At 52.9% G+C, this 21,927-nt stretch overlaps 1 protein-coding gene and 1 non-coding gene across 2 annotated transcripts; one reads left to right on the forward strand and one right to left on the reverse strand.

Annotated features, from left to right (window-relative positions):
* Nucleotides 1–55: 55 nt before the first annotated feature.
* Nucleotides 56–7,439, reverse strand: EFNA1 (ephrin A1). Its single transcript, XM_003937774.4, has 5 exons — nucleotides 7,218–7,439; nucleotides 3,673–3,968; nucleotides 1,336–1,401; nucleotides 1,125–1,175; nucleotides 56–963 (listed from the first exon to the last, which is right to left on the reverse strand). Exons 1-5 carry the CDS (start codon nucleotides 7,307–7,309, stop codon nucleotides 851–853), a joined length of 618 nt encoding a protein of 205 aa, XP_003937823.1. The 5' UTR covers nucleotides 7,310–7,439; the 3' UTR covers nucleotides 56–850.
* A 7,692-nt stretch (nucleotides 7,440–15,131) lies between these two features.
* LOC120360299 (U4 spliceosomal RNA) lies at nucleotides 15,132–15,272 on the forward strand. Its single transcript, XR_005576855.1, has one exon. It is a non-coding gene; the product is annotated as a U4 spliceosomal RNA (small nuclear RNA).
* The last annotated feature ends 6,655 nt before the right edge of the window (nucleotides 15,273–21,927 follow it).

A 21,927-nucleotide genomic window follows, 5' to 3' on the forward strand; every position in this document is an offset into this window, starting at 1 on the left:
ACTTAGCAGGGACTCAATGGTCATAAACCTTAATATGAAGTGGCAGAAAAGCATGTCCGGAAAAAACACATTGCTTTATTTTGAGACAAAGAACATTGTATAAAAAAACTCCAGTTGTAGAAATCGGGACAGACACACAGCAACTTATATACAGATACTGTACATGTGGGCCCTGCCCTTTAGGCTACACTCTAGGCAGACTGTACACATGGGCACTGCCCTTACAGCTACACTCTAAGAACAGGTTGGCACAGCCCCCCTGCTGGCACAGCTCTGGGGAGTGCTGCCCCAGGATGAGAGAGAATGCAGTACCTGGCTACAAACCTCACTGTGGCTGCTCCACAGATGAGGTCTTGGCTGGGAGATGCTGGGTCAGCCCAAGCATGCTGCCTCTCCTGTACCTGGCTCCCAAGCAGGAAACTTTCTTGTTTTCCTTCAGTCAGTTCATCCGGGCATCCTGACTCTCTCCTGGAGGGGGCATCTTTGCCAAGCTTTGCCCATCCATGTGGCCCCTTCCAGCTCAGCTCCCACTGTGCCTTAAGGGACCATGTCTACACAGCTTGTTTCTTTGGCTTAAAGGCAGGAATGGTGGGAAAGGACCGTCTCCACTTCTTTCTCCATCCATCCGAGGTGAAGGTGGGGATGGCACTGCCGGGCTGGTCGACCTCCTTCCAGTTGAAACCCTTAATACTGACCCGTTTTGAGGCTGCTGGGTGACAGCTTGTGCATGTGGTGGGAGTGGTTCCCAGGGCTGGGGGCTTTGAAAGTGGCCCCAGGACAGGTTTGGAGCGCCTGTCCCTCTCTTCAGCCCAGTTCCAATCCTTAAGGCCACGTGTGGCATACACCTTCATCATGGGGTTTGCAGCAGCAGAAGTGGCAGGAGCAGCACAGTCCAGGCAAGTGGGAAGAGGCGTGGGGCAGCACTGTGACCGATACTATGTAGAACCCGCACCTCTGGGTCATCTGCAAGGCAAGAGGGCAAAGGCCCCCAATGTGAATGGCCCCACTATTTACACTAGCCCTCAGCCCAACAGGGTTCCCTCAGCCTCTGCCTGCTAAAGGAGCCAATCTCTTCAAGCAGACCCCTTCCTGTGCCCCAGGCCCAATTTGCTCCAGCTACTCACCTGCTGCAAGTTTCTTCTCCTGTGGATTGTCATGGGCTTCAGGACTGTGAGCTGAAAGACAAGAGTGGTAATAGATCAGGAATTGTATCAAAGAGGCAGAGGGCTGTGAGTGCGAGCGGCTGGGCTGCAAGACTTCTATACCATCCCAGATCACTAGACTGCACCCAGCATAGAGATAGAGGAAGGAGGCCCACAGGGCCCTGACACTCACTGATTTTGCCATTGACAGTCACCTTCAACCTCAAGCAGCGGTCTTCCTGCTGGTGGACAGGTTTGGCTGCAAGATAAGCCCACAGTGGGTTACAGAAGAAACCTTCGCTGGAAGAAAATGTAAGTCCGAATGCCCCTCACCCTGCTTTCTCAGATCCCAACTCATTTTCATTCTTCTCTTCCCTCTAACCTTGATTCTTACCCTCCTTAGTTTTTGCTAACTTCCTGCCCATAGTTCAGCCCAACCTGCCTGCCATTCTTTGGAAACAACCCTCAGGTTTGGCAGTGGTGACATAAGAACATAGACACTGTCCCTGCCCACATTTCATCCTTCACTCCTTCGAGTCTGAAGTGTGAGGGCTTCACCATATGTTCCTCTTGCCTGGGCCATTTAATACTACTCCTAGGCTGGGTACGGTGGCTTACGCCTGTAATCCCAGCACTTTGGGAGGCCAATGTGGGAAAAAAACCACATTGCTTTATTTTGATACAAAGAACATTGTATGAAAAAACTCCAGTTGTAGAAATCAGGGCAGACACACAGCATGAAGTCAGGAGTTCAAGACCAGCCTAGCCAATATGGTGAAATCCCGTTTCTACTAAAAGTACAAAAATTAGCCAGGCGTGGCGGTGTGTTCCAGCTACTTGGGAGCCTGAGGCAGAAGAATGGCTTGAACCTGGGAGGTGGATGTTGCAATGAGCCGAGATCACACCACTGCACTCCAGCCTGGGTGACAGAGTGAGACTCTGTCTCACAACAAAACAAAACAACGCTATTCCTGCCTAGGCCCCACTGACAAGAGTCCTAGATCCATTTTATACAAAGCTGATCTCGTAACTTTTTTTTTTTTTTGAGACGGAGTCTTGCTCTGTCACCCAGGCTGGAATGTAGTAGCGTGATCTCAGCTCACTGCAACCTCACGTGTCCTGCGTTCAAGTGATCCTTCTGCCTCAGCCTCTCAAATAGCTGGGATTACAGGTGTGCGCCACCACAACCAGCTCATATTTCTATTTTTTAAGGAGAGTCAAGGTTTTGCCACATTGGCCAGGCTGGTCTTGAACCTCAGGAGACCTTGGCCACCCAAAGTGACGGGTGATCTCCTAACTTTTAAAATCCATCAGGCTGGGTGTGGTGGCTCATGTGAACTTGTAATCCTAGCACTTTGGGAGGCCAAGGTGGGTGGATCACTTGAGGTCAGGAGTTCGAGACCAGCCTGATCAAGGTGGTGAAATCCCGTCTCTACTAAAAATACAAAATTAGCTGGGCATGGTGGCGGGTGCCTGTAATCCCGGCTACTTGGGAGGCTGAGGGAGGAGAATCGCTTGAATCCAGGAGGCGGAAGTTGCAGTGACCAGAGATCCCACCATTGTACTCCAGGCTGGACAACAAGAGGGAAACTCTATCACAAAAAATAAAACAAGACCCATCAGTGATGAGAGCCCTCAGGTTAACGTCCAAACTCCTTACCACCTTTTAGGTCCCCCATGGTCTGTCCTGTTCACCTCTCCTCACTTCCTATGTCCCTCCTACTTCAGCCAGGCTGAGCCATAGGAAGTTCCCTGAAGATGTCATGCTTCCTTTGTACGTGTGCCGTCATGCCGGCCCAGCCCCTCTGCTTGTCCTAAGCTCTAGGATCATCTTCCCCACTGAGCCGTTTCTGAGCCCCATAGCCTGGCAGGTGCCCAGGTCATTTTCCCAAGGCCCCTGTGCTCACGTATACTGTAGCACACTGCTTTAAGGGTCTGTTAAATCAGACCCTAAAGGTGTGTTTCTTCCCAGCTTCCTTGAGGACAGGGGCTCTGTAGTGTTCTCTGTATCTCTGTGCCCACATGCCAAGCAGAGTGCCCAGCACACAGTAGAAGCTCACTCACATCTGTGATGTGGATGAATGAAAATAGAATTCAGGATTGGAATTCTATTTCTTTTTTTTTTCTGAGGCGGAGTTTCACTCTTGTTACCCAGGCTGGAGTGCAATGGCGCGATCTCGGCTCACCGCAACCTCCGCCTTCTGGGTTCAGGCAATTCTCCTGCCTTAGCCTCCTGAGTAGCTGGGATTACAGGCACACGCCACCATGCCCAGCTAATTTTTTTTTGTATTTTTAGTAGAGACGGGGTTTCACCATGTTGACCAGGATGGTCTCGATCTCTTGACCTCATGATCCACCCGCCTCGGCCTCCCAAAGTGCTGGGATTACAGGCTTGAGCCACCGCGCCCGGCCCGGAATTCTATTTCAATAGAATTGAAATGGTTCTCTGCTGCTGGACTCTGCACCAAGCATGTACCCAAGTGTGTGTGTGGTGGCAGAAAGAACACACTGTCCCCTCATGGGCACTCACAGATGTAGTAGTAGCTGTGTCCTTCTTTGAACTCCTTGCCCAGGGTGAAAGGTGTGAAGCGCTGGAACTTCTCAGACAGCTTCTCCGGGCCATGCTTGGCATTGGGCCGGTTGCACTGCCAGCGGACCTGGTCCTTGGAGTGGGGCTGGCACAGCTGGTACTCCTCACGCTCCACCAGGTACAGGATGTAGCGCTCCATGGCAGCATCTGCCACAGAGTGATCCTCGTAGTGTGGACAAATGATGTCCACGTAGTCATTCAGCTGCACGTGTATGGTGTAGTCCTCATTCCGGAACCTGGGGAGACGCGCGGGGGAAGAAGCCGGTGGTCATTCAGAAGCCAAGCCAGATCCTTGGGCCTCGGAATGTTTGTTTACATGACCTCTCACCTTTCACACTGGGCCCCAGGAGACTTTTCCGAAGTCTCAACTCGCAATATATACTTATCTTGATGCCTTACATTTCTCTCTGCCATCTCTAAACATCCCCTTCCCCTCCCCACCGCACCATCACTGTCTCCTGTTGATCCTTCAAATAGCATCTACTCAGTAGCTCTCAGGTACCAAAGCATTTTCCATAACCCCCCCCCGATATTGACCCTGATATTTACTTCTACCTGTTTCTGTAGCTCACTTACCATTCTCTTCTACCTGTAAATAGTCCCCCAAATCTGTTCTACCAGTTGCTCCTTTTAAATGCTCTTGGACCTCACCCTGAGACCCTACCAGTCCCTTCCGCAGTCAGGATCCAGGGAATCCCTTCTCTTTGCCATGCTAGCCCCAAGCCCCCAACACATCTGTGTCTTCACCCTCCTTACTCCTCTCATGTTTCTGGGACCCCCCTCCCACCCCCGCCGCAAGGTAGATCTAACACTTCCCAGCTTCGCTTTTCCCTGGGCCCACAGACAATGCCTCTAGTCCTTTATTTTTTCTTACCATCTTTAACCCTTCATGAATACCAAGCCCCGAATCCTTTAAGTTAAATCCCTCTCATCAATTCATTCAGCCCCCTCACATCCCCCTTTCTAGCTACTCCAAGTTATGCACTGGTCTCCTTTCCCCTTCTCAGCGCACCCCAAAACACCCCTGACCCTTTATCTCCAAAAGCCACACTTCCACCTCCCTCCAGATGAGATGCTGGAGCTCTGGGCTTCAGAAGGTTTCTCCCCTCCCCTCCTCCACGGCGGAGCCAGCTCCCTCCTGGTTCATTCCCCCTGGCCCGCCGGCTCCAGCCTGACTGCCCACCAGCCCCTCCCCACCAGCTCCAGACACCTGGCTCCAGCCTGGGTGGGGTCCCAGTAGGGGGAAAAGTGCTTCTCCCCACCCCCCAAGCTGGCCAGTCTCTCTAATTCCCCCAGGCTTTGCCAGCTAGAGACTCAGCAGAGTTAGTGCCAACTTGCTTCGAAGCGAAAGCCCTGTCCACCGAGGGGAGGGCGAGGAAGGCGTCAGGTGGAGGGGACTCTGAGGTGGGCACCCACTGCCCAGTCAGCATGACCCCTGAGAGGCCGGGCTTTGCAGCAGCATGCCAGCGTCCAAACTGGGCTTACCAGGCCCCTCCCCCACCCCGGGGAAAAGAGAGAGAGGAGCAGAGAGAGGCTTTTAAAATTCCTCTCTGGAGAGATAAACATAGAAGCCATTTCGGAACAGGTATTTCAGCTCTGGGCCTGGCGTCTTTCCCTCATTCCCGTGACGGGCACTGACTCATTCCTCATCCACCTCTGCTACCCGCCCCAGCACTCATGAGAACCTGTGAAAATTTACCTTGTCAAATGTGGACAGCCCCCAGGACCCCAGCAGGGCACAGCACCCACTTGCCCCCAACACTGTCCTCCGGACAAAGGGAGCTGGCGGGTTGGAATGAGGGGCCTGCCCTCCAGCATGAGGGAGGCTGGCGCCCTTCTCAGCATGCTGCCCCCGCCTGAGGCCTGGAGATCCCAGGGCTGATGCCCACTGGCCTGAGTCACCCATGCCAGCCTCACACCTACCCAGTTCATTGTAGCCTCATATTTGCCCCACGCTGGGCTCAGCTTGGCAGCCTGGGGACTCTACTCTGGGCTGGCGTCTCTTTAGTCCTGGGTATGATAGAGTGTGTGTGTGTGTGTGTGTGTGTGTGTGTGTGTGTGGCCAGAGGGTCACCTACCAGCCCCCTCTCCTGGGGGTACAGTCTGCTCTACTTAGCCTTCATCTGATGTTGCTCCCTATCTAGAAAAGGGGGGCACCGGCGTCAGGGAAGGCGGGGAGGTGGGTAAGGAAAAGGCTTCTTCCTGAAAGAGAGGAAACTTGGGAGCTTGGGAACGGAAAAGGCCAGGGTCCCCCCCTCCCTACTCATGGCTTCCTGTCCCCTCCTCCTCCTTCAGTCAACACCTGGCATGGGCATAAACAGGGACTTTGCTCTCTGCCATACTAGGGCGAGATGCATCGAGTCTAGGAGGCAGAGCACAGGCAGCAGGCAGCGGGTGATGGAGGGCTGGCTGGGCCTCCCCGGTGCCCACAGGCAGGAGGGCATTGCCCTCTGGGGTTGGCAGCTGGCTGTTCTCTCCCCCACCCCAATAAGCTACAGAAAACAGACTGCCTCACCAGGCGATGCCACAGGGTCAGAGGAAGCTGGCACAACATATTTCTCAAGGGGAGTGGGGTGCAGGCTCGATAGGGCTGAGGGTGCTAAAGTCGCGGGTGGCTTTTGTGGTCCCAAGCTACCCAGTCTTCCTCCCCGGTCCCCCGCCACCCTCTCCAGTATTCCCACAAATATTGTTCCCATAACTTCAGAAAACTCAAGGGCAAGAACAAAGGGGCCGACAGAGTCTTCCTCCCAGTACCATTTGCCTCACAGCCCTAAACCTGCCCAGGAGAAATTAACTCCTTCCTGCCCAGAGCCTTCTGTAACCCCTTTAACCCCTTCGGTTCCTTCTGAAGCTTTCCCATGGTCACCCTCTCCCCAGCTCTTCAGTTTTACTACTTGAGAGCCCCATAAACAGGTGATTCCCTCAACCTACCCATACACAGCATGTGCCTCACTCACACCACCCCAAAAGACCCCTAGTGGGGGCTTTCCAGGTTTGCTTTAAATACAGGATGAATGCATATGAATGCCTACAGCCCAGGTCTCTCCCAAGAGGTCCTTCTGGGTTACCTTGTGCATTCTGTGCACTCTTGATGTCACACCAGGTACCTGTCAGTGTGGGCAGATAACCAAGGGACACACAAGGAGAGAAGTCGAGGCTTTCACGACGGCGGGCCTGGAACAAGGGCCCTGGCTGCCAGGGGCCAGGTCTATGCTGGAGGTAGAAACTGCCCAGAATGGGTCCCTCACTTCAGAGTAATAGGAGTGTCAAAGAGAAGGAAGGGCAGGGCAGATGTAAGCCTCAGACACCAGCAGGTTCCTGGCCCGGGGTGGGGTGCTCCCAGTTATGTGGGAGAAGTGAGGAGAGGAAAATCTACAGCGTCCCTCCTACCTCCGTCATCTCCCCTAGGCTCAGTTATCCTATCCCGGTGGGGAGGGCAGTGCCAGCCGGGCGCCCAGGCTGCCAGCGGGAGACTCGAGGCTTACTTGGGATTTGAACTGTTCCAGAAGACGGTGTGGCGATCAGCAGCGGCCAGACTGCAGCAGAGACCCAAGAGAGGGGCCCAGAGGAACTCCATAGCGCGGGGCCTGGGCAGGCCGGGCGGGGACGCGGGGCTCCTCGGGGTCCGGGTTCCCGCTGGCTTTCTCCGAGGCGCAATCAGCGCTGGGCTCAAAGATCTGGCCCCTTAGCCTAGCGACTCCGCCTTTTTGGGCCGGCGCCGCCCGACACCCCGCCCCGCCCTCGCCCCGCCCGGCGCGCGGCTGCCCCGGGGCTTGGGGGCTGGGGAGGTGGAGGAGGGGCGGGCAGGAGAGGCATGGAGGCCCGGGGTGCAGGAGAGAGCAAGGCGCGCTCCTCTGCCCCGGCAGATCTGCTCAGAGCTGTGTGTTCACTCACTTGTGGGTCTGCGTGGAGATTTGTGAGCCTGTCCGGGTGGTGGGCCTCTGTCCCTGGGCACAGTCGCGTGCGGGAGAAGGAGAGAACTCGCAAGTGCGTGTGTGCGAACGCGAGGGTACGGGACCCGGCTTTGCTGCGTGGCGCGCGGACCTTGCAGGGTGCGAGGTTGTTGACGTGTCCCGCACCTTTCCGAGCCTCGCACACCCAGGCTCGGGCGCCCGCGTTCCCACACTCTCCTCTTCCCCCACCCCCTTTCCGGACTCTGCGCTCGTCTGCTCCTCCCCACACACACGCGGCTGTTTGTTTTTGTTGGGTTTGTCAATGTTGTCTTTGTTCTGGAGATTGTGTCATCGCCTGGATGCCGGGAATAAAGTGCGACGCTGTGTGATCGAGTGTGTAACGTGTGCGGCCGGGGTAAGGGCGCTTCTGTCCATCCCATCAGTGCCTGCGCGCAGGAGCCACACGCGGGACCCTGGGCTCGCGAGGGATCCGTTCTTGTTTTAGATTCGCCAAAGGGCACTAATGACCTGTGTGTGTGTGTGTCTGTGTGTGCGTGTGTGTGAGACAACACACGCGTACACCGTGTGAACCGGCTCTTGAATATGGACGGTGAGAATCTGGGCATGAAGGGTGATGAACTGTAACCACACATGAAATACGTGTGATGGCGCGCAAGTGTGAAGGCATTTGTGGGTAGTATCACAGCCGCGTGTGTGGAAGCGTGTGAAACTCTTTGACATACGTATGCTAATGTTTGTGAACAGCTTGTGAAGAGGAGGGGAGACACGTACCGGCGTGCAGCAGGGGCGGAGTGGGACGGAGGGCTGTTTGTGCGCAGTCCTCAGGCTGCACAGCTGGGGCTGGCCCAGTCTGAGCTAGGGCTCCCAGTCAGTCGGGCCCCAGTACCCAGCTCGGCCCCCTCCCCCGCGCCGTGTAAACAAACCCGCTGGAATTTGCCTCTCGGGGCTCTTCTCCCGGCCGGGATCTGCTGCCGTCTGGAGAGGGCTTGGCGGGCGGGTGTCAGCTCCTGGGGTGGAGAGGGCGGGCAGGTGTTTGATTAGGCTCGGGAGTGAGCCTGGAGCGGGAGAGCAGAATGCTGTGTGTCTCAGTGCGTTTGGTGCTTTCAGTGTTTGGTTGTGTGGCTGTGTGCGCGCCGGGTTGGTGGTGTGTGTGTGCGCGTCCCTAGCCGGCTCTTCCCTGCGGCTGCGCATCGCGGGAAGCCGCGGACCCGGTGCCCCTGCCAGCTCCGGCCCAGCTTCCCGGCTTCCCAGGCCGTTTCATCCTCTTCTTTTACGGCCAGGCCTGGCTACAGCCCCTGTAATTACGCGGGGCCAGGACGCCGCGGCAAGTCTGGCGCTGATCCCCGCGGGGGAGGAGCCTGGAGCTGGGGAGGGACCAGCCGGCTCCCTGCTGCACCCCCACGTGCGCTCAGGCCGCTGGAGGCCCTATTCGCTACGTTTACGATAAATACTTACAGACCACCAAGGCCTGTAACCCCGTGGCCGAGTCACGGCCCGGTTTTGCGCACGACCAGCGCCACCTCCCTCTCCCTGGCGCACCTGCCCCAGGCGACGTGCCCGGCCAAGCGTTAGTCCAGGGTGCGGCCAGCCCCTCCTGCCCAGGCCGAAGTCCACCAGCCGACTGGTCCCAGCGGGGCACCTCACGCGCCTTTTGCTCACCTAGGAGTACCCCACCTGGGTGTCGACCTCGCACGTGGCCCCGGTGAGGGTACTGCATCCCAGTTCTCACTTTCCATAGGGTCAAAGGACAGGGTTTTTTGTTTTGTTTATTATCCTGTTGCCAGCGCCTGGTGTGGCATCTAGCACGTATAGTAGACGGTCAGTAAATGGCTGTGGAGTGAGTGAGATCACTCACTGTTCAGTGAAGCAACTTAACTTATGCTGGACGTAAAACTGCTCTGAAAAACCAGCAGAGGGGCGGGAGAGGGGAGGGATGCTGGTAGTAGCTCTTTAGAGAGGGTCGCCCCGGTTGCCTCCTGGAAGAGACAGCTTTGGGCCGGATTCCCTGCTTTCTCTGACCACTGGGAGTTCCCACGCTGCAGCTGCTTGGGGCGGGCAGGTTCGGGCTCGCTAGGCCCAGTCTGGCGGGGCCACGTCAGCTCTCGCCAGCGTCTAGGTCTGGAGCAAGCCGGGTGCAGAAGGTGCAGGGAAATTCTGGGCACCGACGGGACCTGGAGCCCTCTTTCCCTGTTTTGGCGCTGTCCTCAGCATTCTCGCTTCGGGCCTTGATCCCATCACTCCTCCATCGACTCCCCTATCCATACGGGGGTTAATAACCATCAGTCCTACTGGAGCAGCCATAGACGCTGAGTGTTGTGATGAGCTGGGTGTTGTGATGGGTACCAAGAAAGGAAGGGTGGGTGGGTTTAAGATAAAATCACTACCTGGGGAGCCGCCGGGCCAGTAGGGGATATTGACAAGCCACCAGGACAACAAACTTGCTAAGAGCCCAAGCCCAAACTGCAGCCACACTACTCACAGGAACGCTGCCCTGACCCCTCCTGGAGGCCCTGCCACGCCTGCTATGCCTAGGGAGAGTTGCAGGCACTGTGCCATTCAGACAGAGACAGCGTAGGGACTTCTGCGCCTGCAGACTTCATCTGCTGACCCACTCTGGGGCCCCCTCCCAGCCCTTTCCTCATGCCAGCCCCAGCCTGCCCAGTGGGTCTTTTCTCCGTTGTTGCTCTGTGCTACCTCTCACCGCAAAGTTGTGTGCCTGTGTCGGCTACCAGCACATCACCCGCAGGCAAACATCTGTGCTTAGTGTCGAGAGCTGCCTGAAGTGTCTGTCTATCTGTCTGTCTGCACGTCTGGGAAATTCCTCTGTGAGTCCTTTCTGGGAATTCCTGGGGGCGGGCAGAGTTAACTCTCTGAGGCCTTTGGGGAGGCCCTGGCTGCCTGGAGGCAGCGTTTCTAGTTGGAAACAGGTGCAGCTACTGGATTGCAAATCCTTTGTTGAGCGCCCTGTGGTTTAGGGTGGAGAAGGCCAGGGCTTGGAGGCCCTGGGGCAAGTAAAACCTGGCTCAGCCCCAGAGGGCATCTCTGGGCAATGAGGTGGGGCAGCAGGGGGAGGAACAGAAGCTGGACTGAGAGCAACCTCCTCCTTACTTACTCAAGGTCATTTTTGCAACATAAAGTATACACTTCTCCACTTTATTAGTAATGTGCACACATTTTTCAGAAGTTGGAAAATATGCTGGGCGCGGTGGCTCATGCCTGTAATCCAAGCTCTGGGAGGCCCAGGTGGGTAGATCACTTGAGGTCAGGAGTTAGAGACCAGCCTGGCCAACATGGTAAAACCCCTTCTCTATGAAAAAGACAAAAACTAGATGGTTGTAATGGCAGGCATCTGTGATCCCCAGCTACTCCGGAGGCTGAGGCAGGAGAGTCACTGGAACCTTGGAGGTGGAGGTTACATTGAGCCGAGATCTCACCACTGCACTCCAGCCTGGACGACAGAGTGAGACTCCGTTTTAAAAAAAATCAAAGTTGGGGCCAGACGTGGTGGCTCATGCCTGTAATCCCAGCAATTTGGGCGGCCAAGGCGGGTGGATTACCTGAGGTCAGGAGTTCGAGACCAGCCTGACCAACAAAACAGGAGGATAAAGGGAGGGGAGAACCACCGGCTACTGTTAGCCTTGGTCTCCCTGCCCTGCCAGCCTTTGCTGGGGAGATTTTCTTTGCTTGCTTTTAGACAATGTGATATGACTCATTTCAATTGTGTGCTGCTTTTTTTCCTTTACAACGGAAGACATTTTCCGTGTTATAAACTCTTTGTAAGCAATGTTTTTAAGGCAGTGTAATGCTTCATTAGGTGAGTATTTCAGAGTTTGCCACTGCAGGGAAAGCAGGACAGAAATAAATAAACATATCCATGCACACTCAAACATCCCTCAGTTGCTGAGCAGTTGGGTTGATTGGCTCGTAGAATTTAGGACTACTGGAGACTGGGCACGGTGGCTCACACTTGTAATCCCAGCGCTTTGGGAGGCCGAGGCGGGCAGATCAGGAGATAAGGAATTTGAGACCAGCCTGGCCAACAGTGAAACCCCGTCTCTACTAAAAAAATGCAGAAAAAAATTAGCTGGCCGTGGTGGTGGGCGTCTGTAATCCCAGCTACTCGGGAGGCTGAGGCAGGAGAATTGCTTGAACCCTGGAGGTGGAGGTTGCAGTGAGCTGAGATCGTGCCACTGCACTCCAGCCTGGGCAACAGAGCTAGACCCCATCTCAAAAAAAAAACCAAAACAAAAAACTTAGGACTATTGGAAGGCTGAGCTGAGAGGATCTTGTGAGGCCAGGAATTAGAGATCAGTCTGGGTGACATTTTGAGAACCTATCTCTACACAAAATAATAAGAATAAGAAGTTAGCCAGGAAGGAGGAGGAGGAGGAGGAAATTTAAAAAAAAAAGAAGAAGAAGTTAGCCAGGGTACATACGGCATGTTACTCTGGAGGCTAAGGCAGGAGGATCGCTGGAATCTGGGAGTTTGAGATTACAGTGAGCTATGGCTGTGCCTCTACACTGCCACCTGGGTGACAGAGCTAGACAGTCTCTAAAAAAGAACTTAGAGGGCAGGGGTGGTGGCTCACACCTGTAATCCAAGTGCTTTGGAGGCCAAGACGGGCCGATCACCTGATGTTGGGAGTTCAAGACCAGCCTAACCAACATGGTGAGACCTCCTTCTTAAAAATAAAAATAATAATTAAAAAAAAGAACTTAGGAATAACCCTTTAACAACAAACACTCATGGAGCATCTACTCTGAACCGGCTTACGTTTGGGCATACGGATGTGTGAAAAAGCTTTTGATATTGCCAAACCAAAGCCAGATCTTTTGATGCTAGTCCAGTGATCTTATTGAGGATGGAGGTGACTATAACCTAAAAGATCTGTTTCTACTTAAGGGCTATAGGGTAATTTCAAAATCCTTTAGCATTGCACTTACAGCCCTTGGCAACATGGCCCCCACACCACCTCTGTCTCATCTCCTGCCACTCCCCCAGACATATTCGGTAAATTTTCCACTCCACATCCCACTCGGGAGGCACCAGACTCTGTGGGAGAAGGTAGATTTCCCTGGAAGTCCACTGCAGGGAAGAGGAAGTTGGGTAGGATGGGGAGTGGGAGGGAGATGAGAAGAGCAGAAGCTCAGAAGGATGGGACTCAGTTTCTGCACAAAAGCAGCAGAAGATGCTTTATTTTTATTTATTTGTTCATTTTTTTTAAACAAGGTCTTACTCTCTTGCCAGGCTGGAGTGCAGTGGCATGATCTAGGCTCACTCCAATCCCCGCCTCCTGGGTTCAAGAGATTCTTGTGCCCCAGCCTCCTGAGTAGCTGGGATTACAGGGGTGTGTCACCACACCTGGCTAATTTTTATATTTTTAGTAGAGACGGGGTTTTGCCATGTTGGTCAGGCTGGTCTCAAACTCCTGACCTCAGGTGATCCACACACCTTGGCCTCCCAAAGTGCTGGGATTACAGGCGTGAGCCACCACGCCCAGCCAGAAGGTGCTTTATACTGGGGCCTTTTCCACCGGAAATTTAGTAACCATTTAAGATAAACACTATACTGGGAGGCACTGGGGATGCTGAAATACATCCTTGTCCTAAAGAATGTATAATTCTGGCAACTGTGTAATTAGAATACATGATAAGGAGTGTAATAGAGGTATAAGTAGTATAACAAGTATGGACTCATAGAGGAAGGAATGTTTATCTGGGGTGGGGAGTGCTTCACAGAAGAGGATCTATTTGAAATGGGTTTTGGAGAATAAGTAGGTATCCCCATTCAGGGAGGAGGGAACAAAGAACAGGTAGAGAGAGAGCTTGTGCAGTGAATACTCTGGAGAATAGCTGGGTGTGATGGTGTGCACCCATAGTCCCAACTACTTGGGAGGCTGAGGCATGATCACTTGAGCGCAAGAGTTCAAGTGCAGCCTGGGCAACATGGTAAGACCCTGCCTCTTTTTTTTTTTTTTTTTTTTTGAGACAGAGTTTTGCTCTTGTTACCCAGGCTGGAGTGCAATGGCGCGATCTCGGCTCACCGCAACCTCCGCCTGAATTGCCGGTTCAGGCAATTCTCCTGCCTCAGCCTCCTGAGTAGCTGGGATTACAGGCACGCGCCACCATGCCCAGCTAATTTTTTGTATTTTTAGTAGAGACGGGGTTTCACCATGTTGACCAGGATGGTCTCGATCTCTTGACCTCGTGATCCACCCGCCTCAGCCTCCCAAAGTGCTGGGATTACAGGCTTGAGCCACCGCGCCTGGCTGACCCTGCCTCTTAAAAAATCATTATAGAATGTGTCTGTGGGAGTGGCAGGAGATGAGACAGACAGTGTGGGGGCCATGCTAAGGATTTTGAAGGTTACTCCGGAGCCCATAGTTGGTTAAGCAGGAAACATAATGAGATTTGTATTTTAGAAAAATCACTGTGGGGAATAGAATGAGGTGGGGAAGGGAGCCCAGAGGTAGAGGGCTGGTTAGGCCTGAGTTGCAGGAGTTCCAGCAGGGGTGCCTCGGGCCAAGAGCCACTAATCCGTCTGCGTCTGCGCCCCCTGCTCGCTCCTCCTCTGCTACTCCTCAACCTTGAGGTGGGGAGCCTCAGGCCCACTTCCCGGCCTCAAGCGATCCTCCCACCTCAGCCTTCCAAATAATTGGACTACTGGCGCAGGCCATCAAGCCCAGCTAATTTTTTTTTTGTTTGTGTTTTTTGAGACGGTTTCTTGCTCTGTTGCCCAGGCTGGAATACAGTGGCACTCCCACCCACGGCTCAGCTCCCTGTCCTCTGCTCCCTCCAACTCCTGTCCCTGGAGGAGATGGGGGGAGCAGAATAGTGGCAAATAGGTGGGGGGCAGAGGACAGAGGTGGGTGTGAGAGCTGAGCCGTGGGCATGAGGCTGGGAGAAGTCCAGGATGGCTTGGTGGGCAGGAGTGCTCCTTATGGATAGGAAACTCAGGGGAGGAGCAGACCTAGGAAGGATGAATGAAGAGTTCAGTTTGGGGCATTATATAAGTGAGGAGTGATTTTGGCTGCAAATAATAGAATACCAGCTACTTGAAGTTTAAGTAACGTGATTAGTGCAGAAAATTTACAGAAGGCCAGCTGCGGTGGCTCACGCCTGTAATCCCAGCACTTTGGGAGGCTGAGACGGGCGGATCACCTGAGATGGAGAGTTCGAGACCAGCCTGACCAACATGGAGAAACCCCGTCTCTACTGAAAATACAAAAATTAGCTGGGCATGGTGGTGCATGCCTCCTGTAATCTCAGCTACTCGGGAGGCCGAGGCAGGAGAATCGCTTGAACCCAGGAGGTGGAGGTTGCGGTGAGCTGAGATCGTGCCATTGCATTCCAGACTGGGCAACAAGAGTGAGCCTCTGTCTAAAAAAAAAAAAAAAAAAAGAAAGAAAGAAAAAGGGTGGGGGGAAGAAAATGTAGAGAAATAAAAATGCAGAGAAAAAAAATCGCCCATAGAAGTTAAGGCTCAGCTTTATGAAGTGGCAGTATCGTAGCCAATGAGGTTTATCCAAGGCGTGATTAATGCTAATTGAAAACTTTTCCCAACACCCCACTGTGACAACTTGCAGTACAGTCGGCACTGGCAATTTTTGACAGTCTCTACGGAGACTGATTAAAAAAAAAAAAAATAAATAAATAAAAGAAGTTAGGGCTCAGGAGCACACACACTTCTTGATTTTTTCCCCCATGGCTCTGTAAGTTTTATGGTCAATATCTTTGAGAAGTTACAGTTTAATGCCCATGTTACAACCAACTTGGAATCCCTTACATTTGTGTAACATTTTATTACAGTCCAGTGTTTTCAGTTGTACATTTTATCACATGCTATTTCCTCTTTATAGACTCCTACACATTTCGAGGTGGGCAAGGGCAGGAATTACATCCCCACTGACCAGTGGGAAAACCAAGGCTCTGAAAGGTGATGATATTCAGAACTCAGGTGGAGGGCCAGGCACAGTGGCTCATGTCTGTATCCCAGCACTTTGGGAGGCTGAGGTTAGCAAACTTGAGTCCAGGAGTTTGAGACCAGCCTGGGTAATGTGGTGAAACCCCATCTTTTTATTTTTTTTGAGATTGAGTCTTGCTCTATCGCCCAGGCTGGAGTGCAGTGGCACGATCTCCACTCACTACAACCTTGGCCTCCCAGGTTCAAGTGATTCTTGTGCCTCAGTCACCCGAGTAGCTGGGACTACAGGTGTATGCCATCATGCCGGGGTAGGAGAGACAGGGTTTCACCATGTTGGCCAAGCTGTTCTCAAACTCTTGACTTCAAGTAATCCGCCCACCTCGGCCTTCCAAAATGCTGGGATTATAGGCGTGAGCCACCCATCACTACAAAAAATACAAAAAATTAGCCGGACATGGTGGGACATGCCTGTGGTCCCCCGCTACTTGGGAGGCTAAGGTGGGAGGATTGCTTGAACCCAGGAAGTAGAGAGTACAGTGAGCCAAGTTGGCACCACTGCACTCCAGCCTGGGCAATGGAGAGAGACTCTCTCTCACTCTCTCTCTCAAAAAAAAAAAAAAAAAAAAAAAAAAAAAGGAAGGCTGGATGTGGGCTCACACCTGTAATCCTAGCACTTTAGGAGGCCAGGCAGGCAGATCACCTAAGTCAGGCGTTTGAGACCAGCCTGGCCAACATAGTGAAACCCCATCGCTACTAAAAATGCAAAATTTAGTCGGGAGTGGTGGTGCATGCCTGTGGTCCAAGCTACTTGGGAGGCTGAGGCAGGAGAATCTGGCTTGAACCCAGGAGGCGGAGGTTGCAGTGAGCCAAGATCGCACCACTGCACTCCAGCCATCTCAGAAGAACAACAAGAAACTCAGGTGGGTACACTTGATGGGGCTTGGATCCATACCATGCTATTTCTTCTATGCCCCACTGGCCTGGCTGTCCTGGGGATAAAGGAAAGCCTTGGCACCAAGTGCTGTATCTACTGGGAGCAAATGCGGGGAGTCAGTAGAGAAGGGAAAGGAAAGGGCTGGGTGTGGGACAGTCTCAGAGGGAACCTGAGATGGCTGTGGGACAGGCTCTGAGATGCACTTCCCTGGGGCTTAAACTCACCCTGGCCTGTCCCTGCAGGCGGGAGATGTCCGGATACTGGCCATCTCGTTTGTTTGTATAACAGGCGCTCTGCCTGGGTGATGCAGGCCGGGTCTGATAGGCAGCGGGTGAGCAGGGAGACAATGCAGAGATGGGGTGGGTCTGGGGCCCAGCTGCCGAAACTTGGGAAAGTTACTTAAGCTCCTTGAGCCTCATCTTTCCTCATCATAAAATAGGGTCAAGACCACCTTCTCTGTGCAATTATTATTATTTTTTTTTTACTTGTATTTTCTTTTTTTTGAGGTGGAGTTTCGCTCTTGTTACCCAGGCTGGAGTGCAATGGCGCGATCTCGGCTCACTGCAACCTCCGCCTCCTGGGCTCAGGCAATTCTCCTGCCTCAGCCTCCTGAGTAGCTGGGATTACAGACACGCGCCACCACGCCCAACTAGTTTTTTGTATTTTTAGTAGAGACGGGGTTTCACCATGTTGACCAGGATGGTCTCGATCTCTTGACCTCGTGATCCACCTGCCTCGGCCTCCCAAAGTGCTGGGATTACAGGTGTGAGCCACTGCACCTGGCCTACTTGTATTTTCTTGAAATGGAGTCTCACTCTGTCACCAAGCTGGAATGTAGTGGCGTGATCTCAGCTCACTGCAGCATCCATCTCCTAGGTTCAAGTGATTCTCCTGCCTCAGCCTCTCGAGTCACTGGGATTATAGGCGTGTGCCACCACATCTGGCTAATTTTTGTATTTTTAGTAGAGATGGGGTTTCACCATGTTAGCCAGGCTGGTCTCCTGGCCTCAAGTGATCTGCCTGCCTTGGCCTCCCAAAGTGCTGGGATTACAGGCATGAACCACTGCGCCTAGACTCTGGGCAATTCTTACGGGGATCACATGAGATAATAGATGTGTGGGCCTGGCGCTAAGCTTGGGGAGTGGGTTGTGCCGAAGCACATGTGGTGTGCCTTTTCCCTCTCGTGGTCCCTGCACGGGCTGACAGGAGGCAAACGTGCTGATACTGGGAGTAAGGATATAGGGAAGCGGGTAGGAGTCCCAGGACCACAAATGGTAGTATGTGGTAAACACCCTAGGATGAGGTGGCCAAGAGTGCTGAGGTTCCTCGAGGGCAGAGTGCTGAGTGGGGAAAGTGACTTTGGAGGGTTCTCTGGTGGGGACGGTGAGCAAGGGCATTCCATGCCCAAAGGAATCCGGTGGGCCACACTGCCCTGCCCCTGCAGGGGTGAGGGGAAGGTAACGGGGAAGATCCGGCCCCCAGAGCTCCCTCTTCCCTCCTTCCCGGTCCTTTTTCCTCCCCTGGCTCCCCTGTAGTCTCTCCTGCTCTCCTGCTCTCTCCTGCTCTCCTTCTTCCTCCTGGCCCTGGTATCATCAAGTCCACCAGCTTGCGCCGGGCGCTGTTGGGTCTGGGGGACCCTGAGCTTCGTCTTAAACAGGAGTAGGACTTGGCTAAGTAGAGGTGGGAGGAAGGTACAAAAAGGGCTGAAGACAGAGCTTGGGCAAGGGGGAGGAGGGAGGAGGCCAGAAACCACCCCGAGAGGTGAGGCAGGAGAAAACAAATAGCTGGAATGCCAGCTGGAATGTGGTAAATTCCTTGGGGGAGGCACGGGGCCCTGTGGGGCTCAGAAAAAAGCGCTCCTGTCCTGGCACAAATCCCCACGTCTAGGAGGTGGTGGACGTCCTAGGGAAGGTCCTTTGGGGACTGGGCTTACCGGGAGATTGGTTTTAAATGGGCTGAGGGCATTCCAGATTGGGCTGGAGAAGGGCCCTTGGGCAAACCCAGGTTGGCGGCAGAAACAAGCTGAGGGGTTGTATTTAATTGGGAAGTTGTCCTGGGAATAGTAACAGCATCGGCTCATGTTTATAGAACGTGTTCTCCATTCCAGGCTTATTTGAAGCACTTTGTGTACATGAATCCGCTTAATCTTCACATCACCATGAGAGGTAGGTAGTATTATTGTCCTCATTGTATTTTATTTGATTTTTTTGAGATAGGGTCTCACTGTGTTGCCCAGGCTGGAGTTCAGTGGCACTGTCGTAGCTCACTACAGCCTCGACCTCCTGGTTCAAGTGAGCCTTGTCCTCAGCCTCCTCAGTAGCCTTGACTATAGGTGCCTGCCACCAACGACCTGCTAATTTTTGTGTTTTTAGTAGAGGTGGGTTTTCACCATGTTGGCCAGGCTGTTCTCGAACTCCTGACCTCATGATCTGCCCGCCTCAGCCTCCCAAAGTGCTGGGATTACAGTTGTGAGCCACCACACCCGGTCCATAGGTTTGTTTTCTTTCTTCTGTGATGACTGAGGTGATGAGATGCCAGCTAAAGATTATATTCTGCCTTCCTGACAAATATACTTGGCCCCCTTCAGGCATTGCATTTGAAAGTCAGTTCTCCACCCTCATGCATGGCAATTCCGGGGCCTCAAACCCCAATCCTCTGCTTTCCACTTCTCTAACTCAAAACACGATTCCCGGGCTCTAATTTGCAACTTCCCAATCCATTTTTTTGTCAATTTCCAAGCACTTTGAATTTAACCTTCTGAAATAGAACTCCTTGTCGTTCTTCAAAACACAGTTCTGCTCCTGATTTCCTTGGCTTGTTTGTGGTTTGAGTGGGATCACCCCATTTCCCAGGTTCAGGAGTGGGCAAATATCCTGAGACTGGCCCGTCCCAGCTAAGCAGCCCCAGGCCACAGGAATTGGTTTGCGGGAAGGGAATATAGTCTGAGACAGGAGAAGGGGGAATCTCCAAAAACATTTAGGGGAATGGCATAAGCCACTGCACCAGGCTTGTTTTTTTTTATTTTTTTTTAATCATCTGAATTTTAGATTCATCTTTAGTTTGCATTCATAGCCACCTCTATGCATGGGGCCCTGACAGACTTCGCTGGGGCTGGACCGAGCATGGATCTGCACACTTGCCACCATGCTGCACTGCAGTGGGACTGCTAGTCCTCTTTGAACACAACAGCTTTGCCACAGAGCCATTCCGGAGCTTCCTCGGCCCCTGCAGGCCACCACGCTCCTGAGAGGTGATTTCCAACCCCAGTGTGCACTCAGCCACCACACTCCCCATAAGTGGCTGCCACGGTCCCTCCTGGGACAGCAGCTCAGCCAAGTCCTTCTGCAGAAAGCCTGGGCCAAGCGAGGGACTACCTGCCTGGGGTGAGGGCAGTCAGGGATAAGGTCGCAAGAGCTGAGGACATAGCCTCAGGAGTTCAGTTTACTGCACCAGGTGGTACATGGCACAGATATAGGGGCAGGTCCTGTCTCCAACTCCAGGCTACACATAGTCACGAAAGGTGCAGAGCCAGGCCCCCCGGCTCACGGCCCTCATCAAAACCATTCATCTGGCTCCTCCTCACACCCGTCCACCAGGCCCAGGACACTCCCAAGATCTTCCTTCCCTCTGCCTGATCTCCATTTTTTTCCTGGCAAACCTAAAAACAAAAACCAAAAAACAAAAGACCAGGCACGGTGGCTCACACCTATAATCCCAGCACTTTGGGAGGCTGAAGCGGGCAGATCACCTGAGCTCAGGAGTTCAAGACCAACCTGGCCAACGTGGTGAAACCCTGTCTCTACAAAAATACAAAAATTAGCCGGGCATGGTGGCGAGCGCCTGTGATCCCAGCTACTTGGGAGGCTGAGGCAGGAGGATCACTTGAACCAGGAAAGCAGAGGTTGCAGTGAGCCGAGATTGCACCACTGCACTCCAGCCTGGGTGACATAGCGAGACTCTTGTCTAAAAAAATTAGAAATACAAAAAAAAAAAAAAAAAACCCAGGAAAATCTCAATGAACAAAAGTTAACTGGAGACCCTTGTTTGTGAACCAGTGAGAGGGACAGTGGGTGAGGAAGCTGGTGTGGTATCCTGAGGGCTTTTTGTGGATAAGACGCTGGGCCAGGGGCTGGGGCCCTGAGGTTTAACTCCCCCCAGGTCTAGAGAGGTCCATCCTACCCCTGCTGCCAGGGAAGGGGCCTTTCCTCTGCTCCACAGCGCCCTGGATCTAGGAACTGTCTGATTCGCCACCAGGAAACCCTCTCCTTGAGATGTTTCTTCAGAGGTCACCCCAGAGCTTGCTAAATGCTTTCGTCCTAGGCTGGTCTGTGGAATGAAAAAGTGTCTCCTCTCCTCCGGCTACCGGGAGAGCATATAAAATCAACATGATTTAAAAAGCCAATGCCCACAGAAGACACAGATGAAATTAAAAAAAAAAAAAGAAAGAAAGAAAGAAAGAAAAATAAAATAAAAATCAACAACCCCCTAGACATCCCAGATCCCCAAGCTGGGTGGGATATGGAGCAAGCCAGTTTGCGGTGACATTTATATAAGGGGCTTGGTTCCTCCCTTGGGCAAGTCAAGCAAGTTGTAAAATTTGAAAGCACATTTTAAAATTGTTTAAACTCCTCCAAATGTGTTTCCTGTCTGGCACTGTGGATGCGGCGTTGGTAATACCGTGCATGTGTGGCCTGGAGGACGCGTTAACGACCGCATTTAGAGGCGGAGATGCCGAAGAGCCAGCAAGACGCAGGGCAAGAAAAGGGGTCTGTTTTCGCCAGGGTGTGTGTTCCCAGCGTTGGAATGCGTGGAAGGGGCCTCTGGACCTGCGAGGGCGGTTCAGTCTGGGAAATTAGCATCTTTTTAAAAGCCACTCTATTATAAATCATTAGTTAAAGGCCTTCAGGGCTAATAATACAGGTATGTGGTTGTGACTTCTGAAGCAAGCAGGTGTGCTAATATTTGACAAGACATCATAATTAGAACAGAACATCATGCAGGCTGATAAATTAGATGGTGATGATTAGACCCCCGCACGTGGTGGCCTCTACCTTTGCCTAAGCTGTTCCCTCTGCCGGGGACGCCTTCGCCAGCTGTCAAGACCTACTCATCCTTCCCAGCCTGGCTCCGCACCATCTCCCCACAGAGCGAATTAATCACTCTCTCTTCTGAGCCCCCGTGACATTTTGTCTTTTACAATGTTTACTTTGTTCTTTCTCTTCTGAAATTTAGCTGAATATGTGTCCCCTCCCATCACAAGTCCTTTGAGGACCAAACTCATCTGGGCTGTCGTCTTCCCTGCAGCTTTGTGCCCAGTGTGGGATCTTGGTTAATGTTTGTTGAATTAAACTTCTTCTTCTTCTTTTTTTTTTTTGAGACGGAGTTTCGCTCTTGTTACCCAGGCTGGAGTGCAATGGCGCGAT

This window comes from Saimiri boliviensis, chromosome 19, assembly GCF_048565385.1.
Source record: "Saimiri boliviensis isolate mSaiBol1 chromosome 19, mSaiBol1.pri, whole genome shotgun sequence".
NCBI classification, from domain to species: domain Eukaryota; kingdom Metazoa; phylum Chordata; class Mammalia; order Primates; family Cebidae; genus Saimiri; species Saimiri boliviensis.